The sequence below is a fragment of the Epinephelus fuscoguttatus genome, linkage group LG2, assembly GCF_011397635.1.
Source record: "Epinephelus fuscoguttatus linkage group LG2, E.fuscoguttatus.final_Chr_v1".
In the NCBI taxonomy this organism is placed as follows: Eukaryota; Metazoa; Chordata; class Actinopteri; order Perciformes; family Serranidae; genus Epinephelus; species Epinephelus fuscoguttatus.
The window spans coordinates 37,886,038-37,907,343 of NC_064753.1; the positions used below are offsets into that span (position 1 = coordinate 37,886,038).

At 42.0% G+C, this 21,306-nt stretch overlaps 1 protein-coding gene across 2 annotated transcripts in view; it reads right to left on the reverse strand.

The window, feature by feature from the left end:
• Positions 1–21,306, reverse strand: part of fbn1 (fibrillin 1) — an 86,441-nt gene that overhangs the window by 10,016 nt on the left and 55,119 nt on the right. Inside the window, exons 39-60 of one of the 2 annotated variants that reach the window (XM_049592845.1) lie at positions 20,413–20,481; positions 20,144–20,269; positions 18,715–18,837; positions 18,466–18,624; positions 18,301–18,372; positions 18,090–18,215; positions 17,800–17,922; positions 15,589–15,714; positions 14,683–14,799; positions 14,461–14,586; positions 14,263–14,382; positions 13,418–13,543; positions 7,098–7,250; positions 6,933–6,995; positions 6,728–6,847; positions 5,626–5,745; positions 5,406–5,528; positions 4,735–4,866; positions 3,322–3,447; positions 1,236–1,442; positions 615–740; positions 245–367 (exon numbers count right to left, since the gene is read on the reverse strand). In XM_049592845.1, the coding sequence (XP_049448802.1) occupies positions 245–367; positions 615–740; positions 1,236–1,442; positions 3,322–3,447; positions 4,735–4,866; positions 5,406–5,528; positions 5,626–5,745; positions 6,728–6,847; positions 6,933–6,995; positions 7,098–7,250; positions 13,418–13,543; positions 14,263–14,382; positions 14,461–14,586; positions 14,683–14,799; positions 15,589–15,714; positions 17,800–17,922; positions 18,090–18,215; positions 18,301–18,372; positions 18,466–18,624; positions 18,715–18,837; positions 20,144–20,269; positions 20,413–20,481 (2,706 nt within the window). The remainder of the gene's footprint in view (positions 1–244; positions 368–614; positions 741–1,235; positions 1,443–3,321; positions 3,448–4,734; positions 4,867–5,405; positions 5,529–5,625; positions 5,746–6,727; positions 6,848–6,932; positions 6,996–7,097; positions 7,251–13,417; positions 13,544–14,262; positions 14,383–14,460; positions 14,587–14,682; positions 14,800–15,588; positions 15,715–17,799; positions 17,923–18,089; positions 18,216–18,300; positions 18,373–18,465; positions 18,625–18,714; positions 18,838–20,143; positions 20,270–20,412; positions 20,482–21,306) is intronic. The other variant, XM_049592856.1, reaches the window with a different exon arrangement.

Here is a 21,306-nt window from a genome sequence, read left to right on the forward strand (position 1 = left end):
GGCTACTGTAGAAATATGGTGGTGCAATATGGCGATCTTTGCAGACGAGGACCTGCTCCTGATGTCCATGTGAACTGCTCATTCTAAGATAACCAAACCACGATTCTTATTTTCAGGTGATTATACACTAAAGAAAACATACATTATATTATATTCCATTTCTGCCAATATATCCCCATAAATCTACACACTGGACCTTTAATGTGGGCTACGTATGAATATTGTTCTGCAGTGAGTGTGTCACCTCTGCAGCTCTTTCCATCTTCTTGTAGGATGTATCCGCGGGGGCAGGAACAGAGGTAGCCTCCCTCTGTGTTCTTACAGATGAAGTTACATGGCTTCGGTGCCTGTATGCACTCATCCACATCTAGACGGAGAGGGAGAGGGTGATGGTCAGACAGTGAGAGGGAGAGAGTTTGATCCTGTAGCCATAAATTCCACAAGAGGAGATGATGAGACAGACAGACTCGGGCTGCATTTTTCAGGGGAGCGTGCGGGCAGTCCACCCACGTAGCTTTGTATCTTTACTAGACAGCAGGAATGAGAACGGGAGGTAGGCATGGTAGGGAAAGAGTCCATAAAGTGTAAGTGCTGGGGGTGGAATGAAGCCTTACCCACACACAATGTGCCACTGATGTCGTTAGTGTAGCCTGGTTTGCAGGTGCAGCTGTAGGAGCCCAAAGTGTTGATACACTGACCATTCTTGCACAAGTTGCCCATCACACGACACTCATCAATATCTGGATAGAAACAAGAAAAGTTAGCTCCACATAAAAAAGTCAAGACTGAATGGAAATAAGCACAAACTTCTTGTGTTTATTTGAATATCCCTAAGTGTTGTGTCAAGTTTAAAAGTATTGATTTTTATCGGTAGTAAAAATGTTGTGAGCAGGGACCCTTTAAAAAACACTGCCTGATGTTTCTTTTTTTCAAAAACAGATCAAACTGTATAATTGTTTTCTTGCTGTCTTCAGGGTTTGATTTGCTGATATCATAGCGAATAAATGCAATGCTTTCCTGCAGGCCTGTTTTAAATCTTGGATGCTGTAGCTTCCATGAAAACCAAGACAGGTTTTCAAAATGAATCCAGCTTTCTACTGCAAGTTAGTATCATGAACTTTTTAGTTCACCAGAGGCACAGGAGAAAAAAGTTTTCTTTATTTCTGAATTCAGTGTAATATGGAGGTGAGTAAGCACGTGTTCTTTTAAGTTACATCTTTTCAGCAGTAAGATACCTCTGCCGTCAGTGGTGAAACCAGGTCCAAGAGGACACATCTTCTTGTACTGAGTGGTCCCAGGCAGGGGGCAGAGCTCACAGTTGGTGCCCCAGCCTCTACCTCCATCACAGCAACACTCCGACTTGGTCACCAAGTTTCTGTTACTCGAAGTCATCTGACACAGAGTGGTCAGAACTTCAGTGAAACAGAAGCCTTCGCGATTATCTGGAGGGTGGGAGAGACGGAGAAAGGAAATGTGAGAGCGAGACAAACAGACAGAAGGACAAACAAAGAGGTGGGCCTGAGGAAAGCAGACCAAACCACCCAGACAAGACGAGGCCTCAGAGAACCAGACACTAACAGATAACCCACATTGCTCTATCACTACTGTCTGTAAGGAGGAAGATAGCCATATAACCACAGAGATAGCGGAATCTCCCTGGTGGTTTTCTCTCACTAAGTTCAGCACATCATGTCTATCCAAAAGTATATATTTAGATTAGGGAGGAAGGCTTTGAAAGGATTTCCTTGCCCCTATCTTGACAATTCCAGACACATGGTTTTTAATGAGACGGAGTCATGGAATGGTCAAATTATTTTCTTACCTCATCAGCGAAGATTCACTAGCATAAAACATTTCTATTTAAATATAAAGGTCATAAAATCTGTAAATTTTTAACATCTTGGGAATAATGGTGGCTATGCTGAAGGTTTCCAAACTGCTAAGTAATGTGGGTGATTGAGTGAGATGTTCATCAGGTCCCTGTCTCAGTGATTGGAACATGTTCACTTAATTTAAACAAGACCTATTATGCTTTTCTTCATTTTTGTCATAATATTTCAACGGATGTTCATATTAAGCATGGCCAAAGTTTCACATAATGAGGTAAACATGTCTAGAAGTAATCCCTGTGAACAAAAATCTCAAGCTTTAGACCATTCTGAATACTTTGGCTACAAGCTGATGTCAGCTTGTGACAGATTTCTTTATATGGTCATCTGCTCTAGGCATGCTACTGCAAGTGTTTACATTATGTAGCCTACACTGCTATATGTAGCTGCATGCTAACGTCAGGAAAACGTGATCTCGGTTGCTGATGTTGTTAATTTCTCCCGATTTCAGATCACATTCCTGCTCAAACATGTCCAGTTGTGTTTAGAATTCTTTTATTGGTGATTTTTCACAGTAGAAAGTGCTTACACTCTGTTAAAGTCATTCCCCAGCTGCAATGATGGTGCAGAGACACCAAAAGTGCAGATTCGAAAGACCCTGAAACACTGACCAATCAGAGCAAACCAGGCCTTTTTTGGGAACTGGGGCTAGAGAGACAGGTGCTACATGCACTGACAATATTCCCCTACATTAGATGAACTATTACTTCATATGATGCAATGTGTGCATGTGCAATACTACTTCACATTGTTAGATCATATTCAGTATAACACCACCATTTTAGTTTTTTCCACCATTTTAGTTCATTTTTAGTAACTCTTGTACTTATCTTACTCCTATTGTTACTCTATTAGGCACTGGTTTTTGCTTCTGCTCCTTGAAAACACTTCTATCTTGTATATTTTGCCAGAAATTTAATACTGTTTCTAAAACTGGGCCCAGTGAGCGACCCTGACCCAAGGAACCCACTGTTTGTGAATGGTTAAAATTGCGGTTACTGTACTTTATTTGAAGCATTCTCTGGCACAAAAATTTCCTTCAGGATAAATAAAGTACTGAACTGATCTGAAATGGAGCCTTCTCAAAAAGAGAGTAATCACAGGTGTTGAGTATGAGGAAAATTAAGTGTTTTTTTGTAAACATGTTCTGCAGAAAAATATCTTCTTGTGCATAAATTTGCAATTATAATAACACTGTTATGTCCATATCAACTAGACTAAACTAAAAAAGGATGCTACTAAATAAAAAGTGTTTTCTTCTGACTTTAAATTTATGACCTAATTTCCTTCAAGCTGACTTAATGCAAGGAGCTCCCTCTGAACACACTGAAGAGGCAGTAAGGACACAAACTCAAATAAGTGTTAGAGTGTCATAGTAAAAAACAAACATACAGTAAGACCAACCTATACAAATTGCTAACAACGTACGTACCGATACATTCAGTCTGTGTCGGGTTAGCGACGAATCCTTGGTCACATCTGCAGCGGTAACTTCCAACTGTGTTCTCACAACGGCCATTCTTACAGATACCTGGTTTGGCTGTACACTCATTCAGATCTAACAGAGACACGCAAACACACGGACAGTGTAAACATAAAATGGAAATACCTGTTGCATAGGATTTTCTGTTGAACGAAGCTACAGTGGAAGTTCAATCAGAAAGTCCGCACATCAAAAACATGCAATATTTATTGTGGCAGGTGTTTGCAAACATGTCGACACACCTTCCTCTGATTTTTATAGTTACACTTAAAAAATCTGCCACTTTTTCCAGGGCCAAAATACAACTCAATCATGCTTCTTGTTAAGTATAAACATATTTAAATTTTCCCATTAGCTCATCATGATATCGTCTTTCGTTGCAACCCAATGCACCTCCTCCTCTTCCTCTACACCACCACCAACATCTAGGACTTGAAACAACTCAGCATCAGTGACACAGCCTATAATAATAACAACGGCCATCATTTCACCTACAAACACAAGCCTATATCTTAGAGGTATACAATGCAGGATTGGTCTTCACTGCCAGTGAAAGTGAACGTAAAAGCAAACCCCAGATTTACTCTTGTTTGGCGTTTCGGCGCTGAGTCTCTTGGATTCATGTTGCTTATGTTCTGGCACCTGGTCGCTATCTTTTTATATTGCAATGACCTCATCTGAGAGCTTTTAGAGCCAATAAACGTCCCAAACACAGAGAATAGGAAAATACAGACAGAGGGCAGAGTCTCTACAGAAAAATACACAGCCACACACTTCTAGCATGCCGTAAGTGATGATTGAGAGTGATTACTTCTGTATGAGAGGAAAATCCTGCATAGTATACCTTTAAATTTTTTTACAATCTTTCTACCTGTGGCAGGTAATGAAACCTCTTAATCGTGTTGGTTTCCTCTGGTTTGCAAAGGCAGGATTTACAATATAAAATGAACGCAGTTTTTTGAAGTGAATATTCACCAGTATTCACCCTGATATTTCTGACTGAAGCAGCTGATAACTGATACTTCATACAAATATTCAGAGATTAACGTCTGATTTTTGTGGCATAAATAGAAAGGATTACATGGGTCCTCTGGAATTTCATTTGTCTCTGATGGCTCAAGTCCATTGTATGACAGTAACAAGTCCACTAATTATCAGGACATCAGGACAGGATATGGGGGGGTTTAACGACTCCTAAAGTGGAATTAAATCCAGAATAAACACGAGCTTTATACACTGTTACACAACAGTGAATGAGTATCAAAACAGATTTATTTCATGCAAAGTGAGGCCAAGATTTGAGGCCATAAACAAGAATGACAGTTCATTATTAAGTGCAGTAGGACACCATGATTATCTCACCCATGCAACCGTCCCCGCCGGGCTGCCGTGTGTATCCAGGGGAACAGATGCACATGTATGTACCAATCAGGTTCTTGCAGGTCATGCCTCTGCTGGCACAGTCATCAACACCATCTTCACACTCATTCTGGTCTGGAAAACAAACAGTATGTCATGAGTAAGAGGATGCACGAGTATGAAGAAATACATGTGTAAGCATGCATGTGCGGCAATGACACTGGTGATGTAACACAGACACACTGCAGCACTCCAGAGTTTAATGTAACCGCCTAATCCAACACTGAGCTCTGTAGTGCTAACAGGCGTGTGGTGGGAGGCTTGGTGGTCTGTTTGGAGCTCTAATGCAAACAGTGACGCTATAGACACTGACAAGTTCCTCCTGTCTCAGCGCTTCCCTCCAAATACAACCGTTGCCATGGTGCCCATGCTATCTGAGAAAGCGGAGGTGTAAACAGTGACTCGGCCGGCTACAGTTTCCAGAGAGTGTTTTAAGATCGTCCGAGACAGAGAGCTCTTGAGGATCTCACTGAGATAGTGTGTTATGTAACTTTTACGGATGGGGCCAGCATGTCTCTGTGAGGTACTCAGTTTATTTCCTACCAACACTTTCCAGTAAATGGACTATGACTGAGAAAGTGGAGTGTTATGAGCGAGTCGTTTAACTGTAGTACCTTTACACATCCTCCTGTCCTCTCGCAGCACGTAACCTGTGGGACATTTACACTCGTACGAGCCCACCACGTTAACACAGCGGAAGGCACAGAGTAGTGGATTCTGGGAGCACTCGTTGATGTCTGGACAATGGACAGAAAGCAACAGGTTAGAGTCGTGTAGTGCAGGACTATAAAGACTGCGTGATGGAAGTGAGAGTGCAGACATAATTTTACATACCTTCACAGGTCATCATTGGCCCAGGCTCAAAGCCGTCATCACACGCACACTCAAAGCCACCGATGACATTAGTGCATGTGCCGTTGCCGCAGGGATTGCCAATTTCACACTCATTAGTGTCTGTATTGAAAACAAAACCCCATTAAGCATGTTAGCATTGGATCATTCATTATAATAAATCATCATTCCACTACTATTATGAATATGACAATATTCTGAATTTGATACGGGTGTTGAAAACAGCATACTCAGTTTGGATATTCTGAATTACGCCTTAAAGCTCAGACATACTGTCCACATTTAACTTCGAGGACGGCTGCAGTCACACCGATGTGCACCTTGTTCTATTCATAGTACAACTGAGGGTACGTGTCAGCCCCCAGCAGGAAAGAGGAGGGCTGGGAGGTGAGCTTACCGTCCTCCTACTGTCTACATTGGGTGAAAGTGAAACTGAGAAGACGCAGCTGGGTTTGGAGTGAATGTCTGTCCAACTTAAAACTAACGTCAGCGTGATGAGTCGGCAGGCTTGATTGCAGTGTTTTGGACTGGACTGGAGTTTAAAACAAGAGATTGGAGCAAGCACAGTCAGCGTGCTTGCTATGCGTACAGGCCGCGCTGTCACAAAAAATGGGCTGCACATGGACGTGCAGACCCTTGTGGACATGGGCGGGTGATGACATGAATGCCACAGGGAGCAAAGCAGACTTTTGCAGACACACAGACACGGAAACTATAAATTGGCCCTTATTCCAAATGTAGCATTTACCAAATAAAGACATGTGGGATATGCGGATATTATTTGGGTTTTAGGAGCATTCTTTAAAATTGTCGGTAAAGATTCTCAGTCATCCAAGTCATGGTAATCATAAGTGCTATAAGCTCACATGTGACCTCAACGACTCTGTAAGGGTTCACACCCATGGAGTTAAAAGCCTGCGACTCTGTACCAGGCCGTTAAAACTGAAGAAGCCTCTGTGAAACATCTTCAAGAAACTCAAGCAAGTCCAGTTGCCCAAGATACAGCACTTATGATTCTTTAAAACTGTATTCAGCACATGTGGAATATGCAAGGAATATAGAATTGAATAAGAAGTAAACTGGCCTTCACACTTGATTCCACTAACGTCCAGACGATATCCCATGGGACATTCACAGCGGAAAGAGCCATCTATGTTGATGCACTGGCCATTGACGCAAGGGTCATTGAGACATTCATCAATATCTACAATAAAAACAGAAAGAATTCCATTTGATAACTATAATACAAACACAGGACAGCGAGGAGTCAGTGTTAATGACACACATACCTTTCGGGCCGTCATCATCCCCCCGTGTATATCCAATAGTAGGACAGAGAGTAGGATAAGCCTCTGGAAACACGAGATGTGACAAGTCATGAATACCATTAAATAACACATGATGTAGTGCAACAGCTTGTGATTCTCTGCGTGTGTGTGTAGAAGTGTGCGCACCCTCTCCCTTGGTGGGGCAGATTTCACAGGGGTCTCCCCAGCCTTGACCAGGCATCCCAGTACAGCAGCACTCTGCCTTGGAAGTGTTCTGAGGCTTTGGAGCCAGACAGCGCCCATTCTCAAACCTGGTGTAGCAGTAGTTCACACGCACATCTAAGGGTAAACACACACACACACACACACACGCACACACACACACACAAACAGAGGACAAAAGTAGAGAAAAATCAGAGACTGAAGGAAACAAATGGAAGCACAAGTGCGCCAGTTCTTTGTTGTTTATTCCACCACCAGGATTTGGACATTTGGGGAAATTTGCCTCTTTCTTTTCTTGTATAAAGTTATGTGAGAAAACTGATACGCTCTCATGTCTGCCCATTAAAAGTGAAGCTACAGCTAAAAGCAAGTTAGTTTAGCTTGGCATAAAGACTGGAAACAGGGGAAGACAGTTAGCCTGACTCTGTCCAAAAGCTGAAAAAAAAAAAAAAAATCTAACTCTAACGCTCATTTATTAAAAGAAATTATATGTTGTTTGTTTAATCTCTGTAAAACAAGTCTTTACATTTAATCAGCACATAGCCCTCCCTAAAACTGCATTCCCAAGAGTCTTTGTGTACAGATATTATTAATGTATTTTTTGAATTATTTTTTGGATGACTTTCCTCTACATTTTGGCCTCCCGTCCACAAGCGAAACGAGTTTTAAGTCACCAAAATGGAGATCTTTCAAAGCGCCTTTGAAGGTGCAGATTTTTCAAAACTCAAATTACTGTATATGCATGTGGACATGTTACGCAGCGTTTGAAAAACATGAATTTGCGCATGCATGTTGTTACTTTGTGTAATGAGCATGAACAAGAAACAACAATGGCGAAAAACCAGTTTGCTAACATTTTGTTAGCACTGCTTGGGCTAATGACTGCTTTACAGTTAAACTTAGTATTGCTGCACCACTTCACGAACAAATGGAGGCATCTGCTGCACCAAATGTTTTTCCTCCACCCCAGTGTCTGCAGTTTAAAGTCAGAAACAATGGTTTTGGATAAGGCCCTATCAAACAAGCACATACTGGGACACTTTTCAGAGTGGCATTGCTGTCGCTGAGAATTAGTAGGAAAACTTTGGCATGCTCGGAGCATCACTCTTATTTTTGAGTATGCTCCTTCATACTTAAATTGACTGGGAATCAACCCTGTGACGAGGGGAGACTGCTGAGGACAGCTAACGCCAGGGAGCGTTTGAAGTCTTTTTTGCACTCGAATGTGGACAAAGATAACTTGTTAAATGAAGGTCATGTGGACAGAATCTTTTTTGAAAACAGAGGGGAAAAATACTCATTCATGCAGACAGGGCCTTAGTGAGCATATCATTAGTTTGAGAAGTTTTAATGGAAGTTTAATTATTGTTGAACTGACATTAAATAATACATACATTTTTCTTTATATTAAAATATTATTACCACTTCAGTTCTCTGTGAGGTAAAGCAAAAACAAATTTATTTAAAATTTGAAATTTATACTTACTTATTTATACATACTCACACTTTTGCCTGATGTTTATCATGCAGTAGATCAGTGTGTTATTAATTACAGCCATCGCAGAGATTTAGACGGTTTTCAAACAAGCCCAATCTTAACCCAAAAACCAAAAGCTGCCATGGACTCTGCTGGAGCTTCCTGCTCCTCTTAACCCCACCCTCCTGCTGCTCCTCCTGCATACAGTGCTCTGCTCATTCTCCAGTCAGCACCTGCCAGCTTTTCCCGCCAGCACACCGTCCACAGCCATTGGCACTCCCCCTGTATTGACTGTCAGCCTATCAGTGATCTGCCTGCCCAGTCTGCCACACACCTGTGGCTCGTCTACCTTTCAGTGCACATACCAGTCAGTTTGCCTTTGTTGTTGCCAGGTTGTAGTTTGTGCTTGTGTTTGTATTGCCTTTTTGGATTTTAACCTGTGCCTGCTTACCTGGTTTGAACTTTTGTCTGATGCCTCTGTACCTCTGCCTGATAATCTTGATTTTTGGTTCTGACTCCTGGAACTGTCTGTACTTTGACCTGCCTGAAAACTTCAGTGAAGACTCAGTTTTTGTCTTACTCCTGCCTCTGCCCTGTGATTCTGCGTGTGGGTCTTCTCTGGTTAATGACAAACAGCAACGCTTTAAAAGGACTAAATGATGAACAATTTGTGTCATGTTTCTGTGGCCAAATAGGACTCCATTGTACTGTGGAGCTGTGTCCCATGCAGCACTCATGCCCATAACCTTGATAATGACAGCACTGAGTTCAGTGATACGTTCACCTGTAGGTGCTGTAAACTTACCAAAAGTACAACTGTTGAAGCATTTTTCTTTTGAACCAAATTTTCAAATTCTTTTTGGCAAGCAATGTGTAGTGAGGACAGGCTGGCTAATTATCCAGAATGATCTGTGCTTGCCAGTCTCTCTCTCTTCCTGCTTCTGAGGGCTCTTGTTCCTCCTGGACTAGGCAGGCACTTACTTGTAATGAGAAGCATATGGCTGTGCTCTCCTGCTAGCACTGGCCTTCACTGAACTCAACACAAATAAGCTTTCTGACCACCATAGATCACACACACACCTGGCTCAGAGGCAAGGATCACATACATGAACACCTGGCACTGTGAAGAGAATGTCAAAGAGCGTCATGTTACTTTCCTCCATGAAACTGATTTGTCAGCCTTTCCGCAAAAGAGATTTACGGCGCTCTGTGCGCAGCTGTTGTGCAAGTGTGTGAGAGCGCATGCATATGTGCATCGGCACGTGCATATGTCATTCTTATTTTGTAGTTTGTGCACTGACATATGATACAAATGTTAACGATTGTGCTTTCTTGATATGACCTCTTAAAATGTCTGCGCTTTGTCATTTTTTTAAACCAGAGATAAAATTTAACACTGAAAGAAAAATAAAGAAAAAAAGAAAACTATGAAATAAATAAAAACTTAGCCAACAAGAGGTCTGACAGTGGTGACACAAATCTGATGGTGGTGATTTAGTGGTCATGATTATGGAAATTTGCTAAACCACTACAGCATTATAATTAAAAACATATTATTAATTGGGGATTGGTGGCCCAGTGGTTAAGACACATACCATATTCTGTTATTGCAATATCCCATGTCGGATTCCAGCCAGGGACCGATTACAACTCACCCCCCTGCATCCCTCCCCATGTTTCTCTACTATCAGTGACTGCTAAGTAAGTATATATAACTGATTGGATTGTCTGAGGCTGTTGCCTTGTCACTTAGCATCTGACAAGCTGATTTGAGAATAAGAACCAGTCCAGCTAAGCCTGAATTTTCATTTCCTTGGCAAGTGAAGACATGACCAACCCTTCTCTTTCCCTGATTTGCTAGTACTCATTGCCTTTGTTGGTTGGGTTGGTTAGGTGTAGGCAAGAGATGTGGAACTGTTCGGGGTTGGGGTAACAATGTCTACGTAAGCCAATCAGACGCAGAGTAAGACAAAGAAGAGCAGGTCATGCATCACCATCCTAAGAAACGCAAATGGTTGCTGCTACGTTTTTACCGGTCCTGGATTATGTTGATCTGTTGTGCATGAATTCATCTGCACATTGTTTGCACATGTTGGATACTGCATATCATAGTACACTGAGATATGTTACAAATTGTAAAGCCCTCACTGTCATCACTGTATGCTTTATTCCAGGGCTGGTTGGCAGTCTTTGACCTTTTGTAGGCTCAGTCACTGTTATTTATACAGCCACACTAGGTAAACACCCTTTGTACATTTGTACTTTGATTGATCAGAGATCTGACTGTAGCTACAGTCTGAGATCTCAAGATTTAGTTTTGCTGTCTGTTCCTAGTGCGTGGACTGAGCTATGAAAGACAGCTTTTATGAACTCTGCTCCTCTCACTTGAAATAACCTTCAAAAAGATTTGATACCAAGTGAGCTGGTTGTTTACCTGACTGGCTCTCATAAGTACAAGGATGAATGAGTCGGTTGGGTCTTGTCATTGTGCACAGGTGTTCTAATATTTTTACATGTTACTGTGTATCTTCTATGATTTTTAATTTTGTGATTGTTTGGCTGTAACATTTTGGGTGCTGCTGTCTTGGCCAGGTCCCCCTTGTAAAACAGAACATTGAGCTCAACGGAGCTTACCTGGTTAAATATGGGTTAAATAAATAAAATTTAAAAGAAATTCACAGGCAGGAAGTGAGGGTGCTGGTGTGCTGCAGCACCCAAAACTATATTTAGAGAAAGGCTACATTTGGAGCTCTGAGATTTTATCAGTAAGACAATGCTCTTTTTTTTTTTTGCACAGAATACATTTGTCTGTGTAGACTGGGCTTTGGGTATATGTTCTTGTTGTTGTCCGTTTACCTTTTGGATACTCATTTTTCGTATCTAGGTTGGTGATGAGCAAGTTGAGGAAGTTGATGAGCATATTTTATGAGAAGTCTTCACAGGGAGGGGCCGAAAAGATCAAACATGCACCTTCCGATTTATACAGAAACAAATTTGAGTTTCATTTGCTCACTGCTAACCTTGAAAAAAAAGGCAAAAGAAATATCAAAACGGGGGGCATCAGTGGCTTAATGGATAGAGCAGGTGCCCCATGTACAAGGCTGTTGCCGCAGCGGCCCAGGTTCGACTCCAGCCTGTGGCCCTTTGCTGCATGTCATTCCCTCTCTCTCGCTCCCCCCTTCACGCTTAGCTGTCCTATCAATTAAAGGCAAAAATGCCCCAAAAAAATCTTAAAAAAAAAACAAAAAACAAAAAACAAAAGAAATATCAAAACGGTATACAGCCACTGTGATGAAGTGTTACTGTTGCCAGTGGTGTTCACCAACACAGACAGCATACAAGCACTCCATAGAGTCAAGCTCCGCCTAACTAAACCAAATCACCATGACATCGCGCTAAGAACATTAATCACTTCCGGGTAACAATTTGCAATTGTTTTGAATTCCACTGTTATAATTTTCAGCTCTAACTGTTTTGTTAAAAGACATGTTATTAAACACAGTGGTCCAACCAGTCTGACATTTCTGCTGTGCTCATTTTATGCACTGTGTTGCTTTGCTAGCGTCTTTGATAAGCCAAATCTAGCAGCATGGAGGCTAATGTTAAGCAATGTACTGCTGTGGATGGCGTCGCAGCAAAATATATTTTAGCCACATCAAAATACCCATCTCAAAAATTAATATCGGTGTAAGTGTATACTATTTTTATAATATTGTATCCGCTTTACCTTACACACTATCTGATGGCGGCAGGAGTAGACCAACAACTCACCTGTTCTAAAATAACTGTTTTTGTCAATGGAGTCTGGTGGCTTTGAGGTAATAATAATGTTTTAAATATAGCATACATTTGAACCGGTATAGATTGTTTTTGGTGAGCCTGTTAGGGTTGCTGACTGAGGCAACATTTGCTAAGTTCTGTTTTATTTTATGCACAGGACGCAGGGGATTTCTACCCAGACGTTCTCACCCTTCGTTATAACTTAATCATCCAATGCAATAATTGGCAATGCATTTAATTTCACCAGTGAATCACAAGTCTGTAACTGTCTCCTGTCTATGGTTTTAATATAAAATATTAACGAGTGCTCATAAAGGCCCACAAATTATTTTCATTACTGTTGTTATTTTCTTCATTGTTTTCATGTCCATCATCATTTTTAATAAAAACAAGGGTTTTCTCATTGGGACAGGGTTTGTCCTAGTTAAGAGACCTTGATCTCTTTTACTGCCCGAGTTGCTCACTCCCCACCCAGCTCCTCCTGTTTATCCCCACAACCCTCAGCCGAGCACTTCTGACACTGGAGAGAAAAAGTTAAATGCAAACTGTAAACTGCCTCGCTGAACTGATGATGTCATCACTTCAGTGTTTGGAGGGGGAACTCCCTAACAGAGGACTCAGCGCGCCCCCACCCAACCCAAAAACACACATATGTACATAAACACACGCACACATGCTGAGCACACGCATGCACGCACGCACACACACACACACACACACACACACACACACACACACACACACACACACACACACACAAGTGAGGAAATGGAAAAGTGATCTGTTCAGAGCCACCCTTGGCCTTGTTGAGGCAGCAGCAGCAGAACCAGCTGGAACACAGTGTGCTATCATGAAAGAGCAGGAAAAGTCTAACACCACTGACTGCTGCTTTGTCTCCACCAGCACTCAGAGTCAGACTATACAGACACACTCGTATTTACACTTTGCACTTTAAACTTGATGCATAGGATAGTTTCATTGCCTCTTTCCCCCTCTTTCACACGCCCACACACACTCTCCCAATTACCTAAACATCTGCGTCCGGAGGCAGAGATCTGGAAACCTTCGGGACACAAGCAGGTGAAGCTTCCTTCTGTGTTGGAGCAGGTTCCAAGCGCACAGATCTCAGGCAACTGGGAGCACTCATCAATATCTGACACACAAAGAGGGACAGCATTAAACTACTCATCAAAATTACAAATCAAATCCATCAAATCCTAATTTGTAACATCTGAATCTCACCCTGCAGTTCTTCATTAAGATCTAATTTTTCAAACTACTGTCATAGCTGCAAGGATGAAGTCATACCAGTGCGTCATGGTCTATCCAAATGTGATAAAACAGACTGTAATCTCACTAATGGATAGCTGAATAAAAGCGTATTATTGCCTCCACGTCACATGTTCGTTCATCTCAGTGCGCAGCTGCTGCTGTTACTGATGCTGAGAATTCAGTGCTGTTCCTCCCTGCTTCCAGGAACAGAGCACAAAGCAGGAATGTGTTGAAGTCTGCCGAATATCTCTTCATCAGCCTCACTGTATAAACAACCCAAAGTGTTCTGGCTTGGACCCACTCCCACGTGTGAAAGGGAGAAGAGGGGTGTTATGTAGCAGCAAGGCAATTGAAGAGAAAGAGGGGGCGAAGGAGCGGTTGATTCTCTTCTTGTATACCTCAGCAGAGCTGTGATTTGTGGGTAAGTATATGTCTCTGTGTGTGAGCATGTTGCATGTAAGCACGTCTCCTCTGGATTGCCAGACGTGAGATTCACCTCATGTGTGCGTATATTTCGTAACTTCAGAAATTCCTGTTATTTTTCATGTTTCGGCCCATATTTATCGACCATGACGCTGAAAAGACTTAACGCTGCCGTACCTTCACAGGTTTCCTCGTGGACATAGTAGCCAGGTGGGCAGATACACCTGTAAGAGCCATCCAGATTCAGACAAGTTCCTGCACCACATGTGCCTGGATTCACTGCACACTCATTAACATCTGAGAAAACACAAGGAATACACTGTAAAATGCACATTCTGTTGATCACAATAACAAAGACAAATGGCGCTTCCTTACCTGCACACATTCTGCCATCCAAAGTGAGCTCATAGCCATCGTGGCACACACAGAGGAAGGTGCCCACAGTGTTCACACACTGCCCGTTTCGACACAAGCCTCTCTGCGTCGAACACTCATCGACATCTGATCAACGCACAAACACAACAACATATCACACAAAGACTATAACTCTCTTGATTTTTTTCTCTTTTACTAACTCTCATCCACAGATGCACATACCTATGCAGTCGCCGTTGTGTGAGTTCTGAAAGCCGGGGTAGCAGAGGCAGTTGTAGGAGCCCACTGTGTTCTTACAGGTCCCGTTGCCACAGGGTTGTCTCTCACACTCGTCCACGTCTGAAAACAGAGGGCAGTGCCAGAGTTTCACCTCACACAGCACTTACATTGCTCACTTTATGGAGCTATGCTTTGGCTACGTTAAAGATGTGACAGATTCGGATCATTTGCGAAGCGGATGAGCTGCAGAACGTATCTTTTTACTGGCTACACCTGCAGCGCACATTCAGCGTGGGGCTGTGTGAGTCACAGGTCAAAACAAGACCGAGAGCTTCAGTTTTGGGACTGTTTCTGCTGCTTTTGGACAAGCAAAGCTCTGTGAAACCTCAACTTTTTTACCAAGTTTGTGTAATATGGGTCAGTTAATATCTACGGACTATGTAAGGGATAAAGGTACTAAGCAACCACCAGCTCGTACTGGCAAGAGAAAAGCTGAGAGGGTGATCAAGACCCCTAAGTGGAAGCCCTGTTTGATAGAAAAGAGCTGACATACAGCACTGCTCACTTACTAATCAAAGATAAGAGACTTGTTGGGTTTATTAAGTCATTTCCTTTAAATCGGAAGTTAAACAAAAAACAAATCCAAACACTTTCTGACCCATTTCTGTGTAAAGGGGCTGCATACATCACATGTAAAAAATATATAAATGTAAGACTGGCCTCTTTTCATGTGTGTGGAGTCGATCTCTGTGGCACACACGCACCACTTACATGCTGTTCACAAGCCTGGTGTAGCCAGTTTCATTTATTATTATAGTGGAAGCGTTGTGTTGCGTAGTGTTGCAGCAGCCGTAACCCTATCGAGATGTCAAACACAACTGAGAACTGATAGACACCAGGACAGCTTACCGACACACATTGACTGGTCCCGTGTTGTTTTGAAGCCATTGGGGCAGAGGCAGCGGTAGCTCCCCAGTGTGTCAATGCACTGACCAGGATTGCATATACCAGGGTTCTCAATGCATTCATTACGGTCTGAAAAAGAAGAAAAACAATTGTTACACAGTGAAATATACAGTCCCGCTGAAACAGCAACAGTTATAATAGAAGACAAATGAGTAAGTGAGTCTGAAATGTTTAAAAATCTGTGATGGCTAAATTTCCTACATTTTTTTTATTTCCTCCACTGGTATATTATGAAGTAATCATTTATAACCCTTTAAAACCATGATCTCCTTTCTATATTGTTACCTTGTGTACCCCAGTGTGCTGTTGTTCTGTCCAATACCGCAAAAATATCAATATCAAAATCACAACTTATTCTCTCCAGTTCAGTATAGAAAAAGAAAATTGTCCTGTACATGTGAGCGTACATTCTGACAGCCTCTTTATCGCCAACTCATCATTTTTGCTTCTTCCACTGTTTTCTGGCAAGGCTCTTGCTTGAAACATGTAATTTCAAGCAAGCTGAATAATAGACCATTGCCAGTTGTTTCCTTTACTCATCAATGTGAGCCCCACTGGAACTACTCCTGACTGGAAGAACACTCAATCCAAGTCATTAGTCTTTGTAGCAATCTGACTAGAAACACTGTAAAAGTTGTCCTGAAATCTCCACTGATATACAGTAAACGTCCAAATATGTTTCTTCACATTCATTATTTAGTCAAACGGTGCTGTAAGGAGTCTGGCTCTGCAGAGCTAAAATTTGTGAAGATCCAAACAACCTCTCGCATCACACTGTATGAAATCTGAAAATATTTTTTGCCCTTGATAACTGTTGGTACTATACATAAGAAATAACTGATAGAATTAAAATAATTGAATTTTTTTATCAAGTTTAATATGACTTTCATGACTATTTACATTCTACACTCTAATATTGTCATGTATTTATTCTTTCATAGGACTCAAAACTGATCATTAACTCTGTTGCACAGCATCAATGTTGCATGACAGACAAGTAACATCATTAAAGTCAAAAATATGTCATTTTTTTAAATTCTCCATTCCACATTTTGCCCTGCAAAAATCACTGTATTATTAATCGCTGTATTTAATTCATACACACAGCCATCTTTGTCTCCAGCTACAGCTTCAGTTTCCTCTCTCAGGAGACTGACCGTGTTTTGTTGCTAGGACTTGCATGAAAAGCAGGAAGCAAAACAGGATGTTGATTTAACATTTGCTTATCGGTGAGGACTCTCCAGTCTGACAGCGATGTGTTTCAGATATACAGCAGCACATGTTCAACAGCTCAACACATGCTTCACATTCTCTCTTCCTTAATAACAAGCCCACCATGAAGAATTCTTCCTCAGCCCGACTGTCATTGCGTTGCCCGCGGTGCTTTATCTTTGGCATACAAATGGCAAGAATGCACAGTTCAAAGAGTTTCATATGACTGAGTTTGATACAATAGTTTGGGGAGGCACGACAGCATCGGGCCACAGGAAGACCCGGAGACGTCAGCATTATTCTCATGGAAGACGTCATGCTCCACCAATTCTGTTTAATCTTCACTAAGGTCATTGGAAACTTACTAAACCACTGTGGGGTGAGTGAGCCTGTTATGTCCTACATAATCTGAGTGCTGATGACACCTCTCACATCTTAAAAATTATGCCCACAGGCATCAAACACTTACATTTAATGCTTTTTGAGACCTTTTCAAGATCATTTTCTTAACCCAATTTAAGACTGATTTTTTGGCAAATCATCTTTTTTCTTACTAAAGCATTGCAGGTAAGTATAAAGGTACGTAGTATATCTGTAGTTCCAGAGGTGCAGAGGTAGGTTTTATGTAGGAATATGGTTATTAGAGTGAGTTATGTTAACCTACATTTTGCCAATAGGTAAGTGCAAGTGTAAAGTAAAAAAAACAAAAAACAAAACAATGTTACGTTCAGTGGTAGGTTTAAAGACTTTCACACAGAAAAGCTTTTTAACACAAATTAAAAGATGAAAAAATTAAATTACATAAAATGTTTGTGGCAATTAAAATCTCACAATTTTAAGACTATTTAATGACTTTTAAGGCCTAATATTTGTTTTAAGACTTGTTTAAGACCTGCAGACACCCTGTTTAAATGCCATAGCTGATAACCACCACAGCCTTACCTAAACATTGTCCAGTGGGGGTGAAGCGATATCCAGGTTTACACTCGCAGCGGTAGCTTCCTGGCATGTTCAGACAGGCTGCATTCTGCTGGCACACTGGTCCATTCTGACATTCATCAATATCTAATGACAAGAGGGACAGAGGTGTTCAAACATCTACTGGTGACACTTTTACACAGAGGGATTAAATATAAAGAGACTGATTTTAGTTTGAAAACCTGGAAAGACTTCACAGCATTTTACATTTGGGCATCACTCTCAGTGAAACGTCAGTGGAGTGCAGGCCTTACCTTCGCAGATCAGCAGCTTGTCATTGTAGATAAAGCCAATGGGGCACTCACACCTAAAGCTGCCGATCATGTTGATACACACTCCGTTCTCACAAACTCCTGGGATTTCCCTGCACTCATCAATATCTAGCACATGAGGAAAAGCCGAGATGAGAACAAAACAAATTTTCCTTTTCATCTCATAATCGTCCTCTGGCTGAGGAAATCTTACCAATGACCCGCCCAGTGGTGATGTCAATGTAATATCCTGGTCTCTCACTGCCGCACAGGACTGCAAACTCATCTGAGTGAACATAAGACATGAGTTTATAAAAGCTCACTTTAGTCCCTCAAATTTTCCACATGTATGCAAGTATATGTGTGTGTGAGACCTCACCAGTGCTGGGCACAGGACACTGCTCACAGGGTTTATTCCATGCACGGCCAATGTTGTAGGAGCAGCAGCACATCTTTTTGGTCATGTTAAAGGTCAGCTCTCCGTCACACGTGCCGTTGTCAGAGTAGAAATTCCTGTAGCAGTAGCTCTTCCTCATGTCTGTGTGTGTTTATAAGAAAGTTAAAACACTGCATGACAGTTACTGCTGTTTCGCTGAGGTTTTCATGAGGGTGCAGCATGCAGACCTACCCATGCAGTTGTTCCCTCCATTGACCTGCATGTAGTCCACAGGGCAGATACAGGTGTAGTTCCCAATGGTGTTGTAGCACTGGCCTGGGCCACAGATGCCTGGTCGATCACACTCATCAATATCTGCACACAGAGAGAAGGACAGACAGAAAGCCAGTCCATTTTTTAGATGAATATGGTGTTTTTATATTCCTTTAGTTGAGGTGCCAGACAATTTATTTTAATTGTTTGAAACAAAAGACTGTCTGTGATATCACGGTCCAGACACAACAAATCAACATCAAAGAACTAATGGTGATGAAGACCAACTGTTGTGTTGCCTCATGTTGCGTGTATCTTGGCCAAAAAGCTGCACTTGAACACATCGCAAAGACTGCAGCCAACTAGCACATACGTCCTGCACCTGCATGAGAGGAAGTACCTTTCGAATCAGCAGGCAGCGGTAGTCTGGATTTGTCATTTAAAAATGGAAGACCAACAGGAAAGATTGAAGACACTAGTTAGCCAGTTACCACATCAACAACACAACCCGATGTTGAAAGGATATCAGCCGTGCACTAGTGAACATTAACACAAACAATTACAAACTGTTTCGAACAGTTACTATGTGATCTGTTTTCTTTCTTCACTTCCATGTCCTTGATACCCGCCCTTTAATATCTTCTATTTTTATCAATTATAATTTTTCTAATTGCTTTCCTTATTTCTATACTCTCTGTACTAAAATTGTTCTCTACCAACAATACTGCCTAATAGCAAACACAGAGCTCTTCTTTCCGGCCCAGCTAACAGCTGAATTGTTGATTGACTAGAGACATCGTGGATGTGCAGTCCTGGACTTTATAGAGCAAACACCCGCTTTGTTCTTGTGGCCAACAAACACACGCTAATTAAAATGCCGCCAGCCACATGTCATTGTCTAACCCTCAGCCCCCTCCTCTCCTCTCTTTGTTCCTGTTTCTCTTTTCTAAACACCCTTCTCATTTATCTCTTTTTTCCCCCCAATCTTTCATTCCTCTGTCTTTCCCTCCCTCCGTCATCTCTGGCCTGTCTACAGGGGACTCAGTGTACTTCCCTGAGGAGAGGGCTGACCACATCAGAGCCTCGCTCCTCTGGACACAGTTAGGCGCTCAGCTGTCTCATCATCCTGACTGGGCTTTGCCGGGTTAGCAACAGACGGGGAACTAGAGCAGAGACATATTGAGCTAGAAGGAGCTGCAGTGTTGTCTACGGGACAAACGAGTCCAATATTTCTTTGTGTTTTTGCTTTCAGAGCTTTTCTCCTCTCTCTCCATGTGCCCTCGCTGAAAGAAGGCCTCGACGGCTGGACTCAATTTCCTTCCCACTGAAACGTCCCAGGGCAAGAGCTAGAGAGGAAGAGGTCACCTGTGTGTTCATGTGAAGAGAAGTACATGTGTGTGTCTCATACCTTCACACACTCTGGTCTCTGTGTTGAGGGTGTAGCCTCTCGGACATTCACACTGGAAGCTGCCAAAGGTGTTGATGCACTGTCCTCCCTGGCACAAGCCTGGCAGCTCCTGGCACTCATTGATGTCTGCCGGAGAGAGGAAGGAAACACTCAGCGGCATTGTGTGTGTGTGTGTGTGTGTGTGTGTGTGTGTGTGTTATCTGTGTGTGTGTCTAAGTGTGCACAGGAGCAGCTTGACACAAAGGCATGATATCGTGTTGCTGTCTGACCTTCCAAGATGACAGTGATGGGGTTTGGTCTGAAGCCTTCTCCTCCGGGACACAGCGTCTTGTACTCAGCTGTAACACAGCACCAAATCACATTAACAAGCAACAATGACACACCACACAAACCACAATCAAGGTTGTTTTATTGCAGGGTTTGACAGTAACGGTCGGCTGGCGGTGAGAGGTTGAGTTAAGTCACATATTCAAATGGTCAGGTGCCTGAAAAAGACGCTTCCTGTCACTCTGCTTTTTCTGATCAGCCATCTCAGATCTAAGAGTTATCCACAGAGCCCAGTGGACCAGACATGACTGCAGTGGCTCAGAATTACAGAGCGAAAAGAAAAAGTTTTTGTTCTTGTCATAGAAGCAAGCATTTCCTCGAGCTGAAAAGGATGAGTCATTCCCTGTAATGTTTTGAACCATCTGGTGGTAATTTCAAGTAAGTTTCACAAAGCGGTCTCATCTTTACCAGCAACAACAATTACAGAAAACACACTCATCGCATGATAAGAGCAGGCAGCTTGTAGCCTGTATGTTGGCAGAGCAACTAACTAAAGAACTAATGGAAGGATTTGACAGGGTGTTGATGGAAACCAGTAACCCAAAAATTACTTTGCCAGAAAATTACTTTATAAAAATCAAATTTTCAGCCACTTCCCTGCCGACTCAGTAGTCCAAAGTCTACCCACATCTTTACTTATTAGGTGATGGAGGACAGTGTTGTGAATAAGAAACTGAACTAGGATTACAAACTTGCGGTTAAATGCCTCTGTCAACCAGTCAAGTTTGCCGTTTACATCCATATCTGTCCAGACTCATATAATATATGCAGTGAAGAAATTTAGGAAAAGGTATAAGTGTATTCTTTGGTGAAATGGAAGTTATCAGTAAATTACC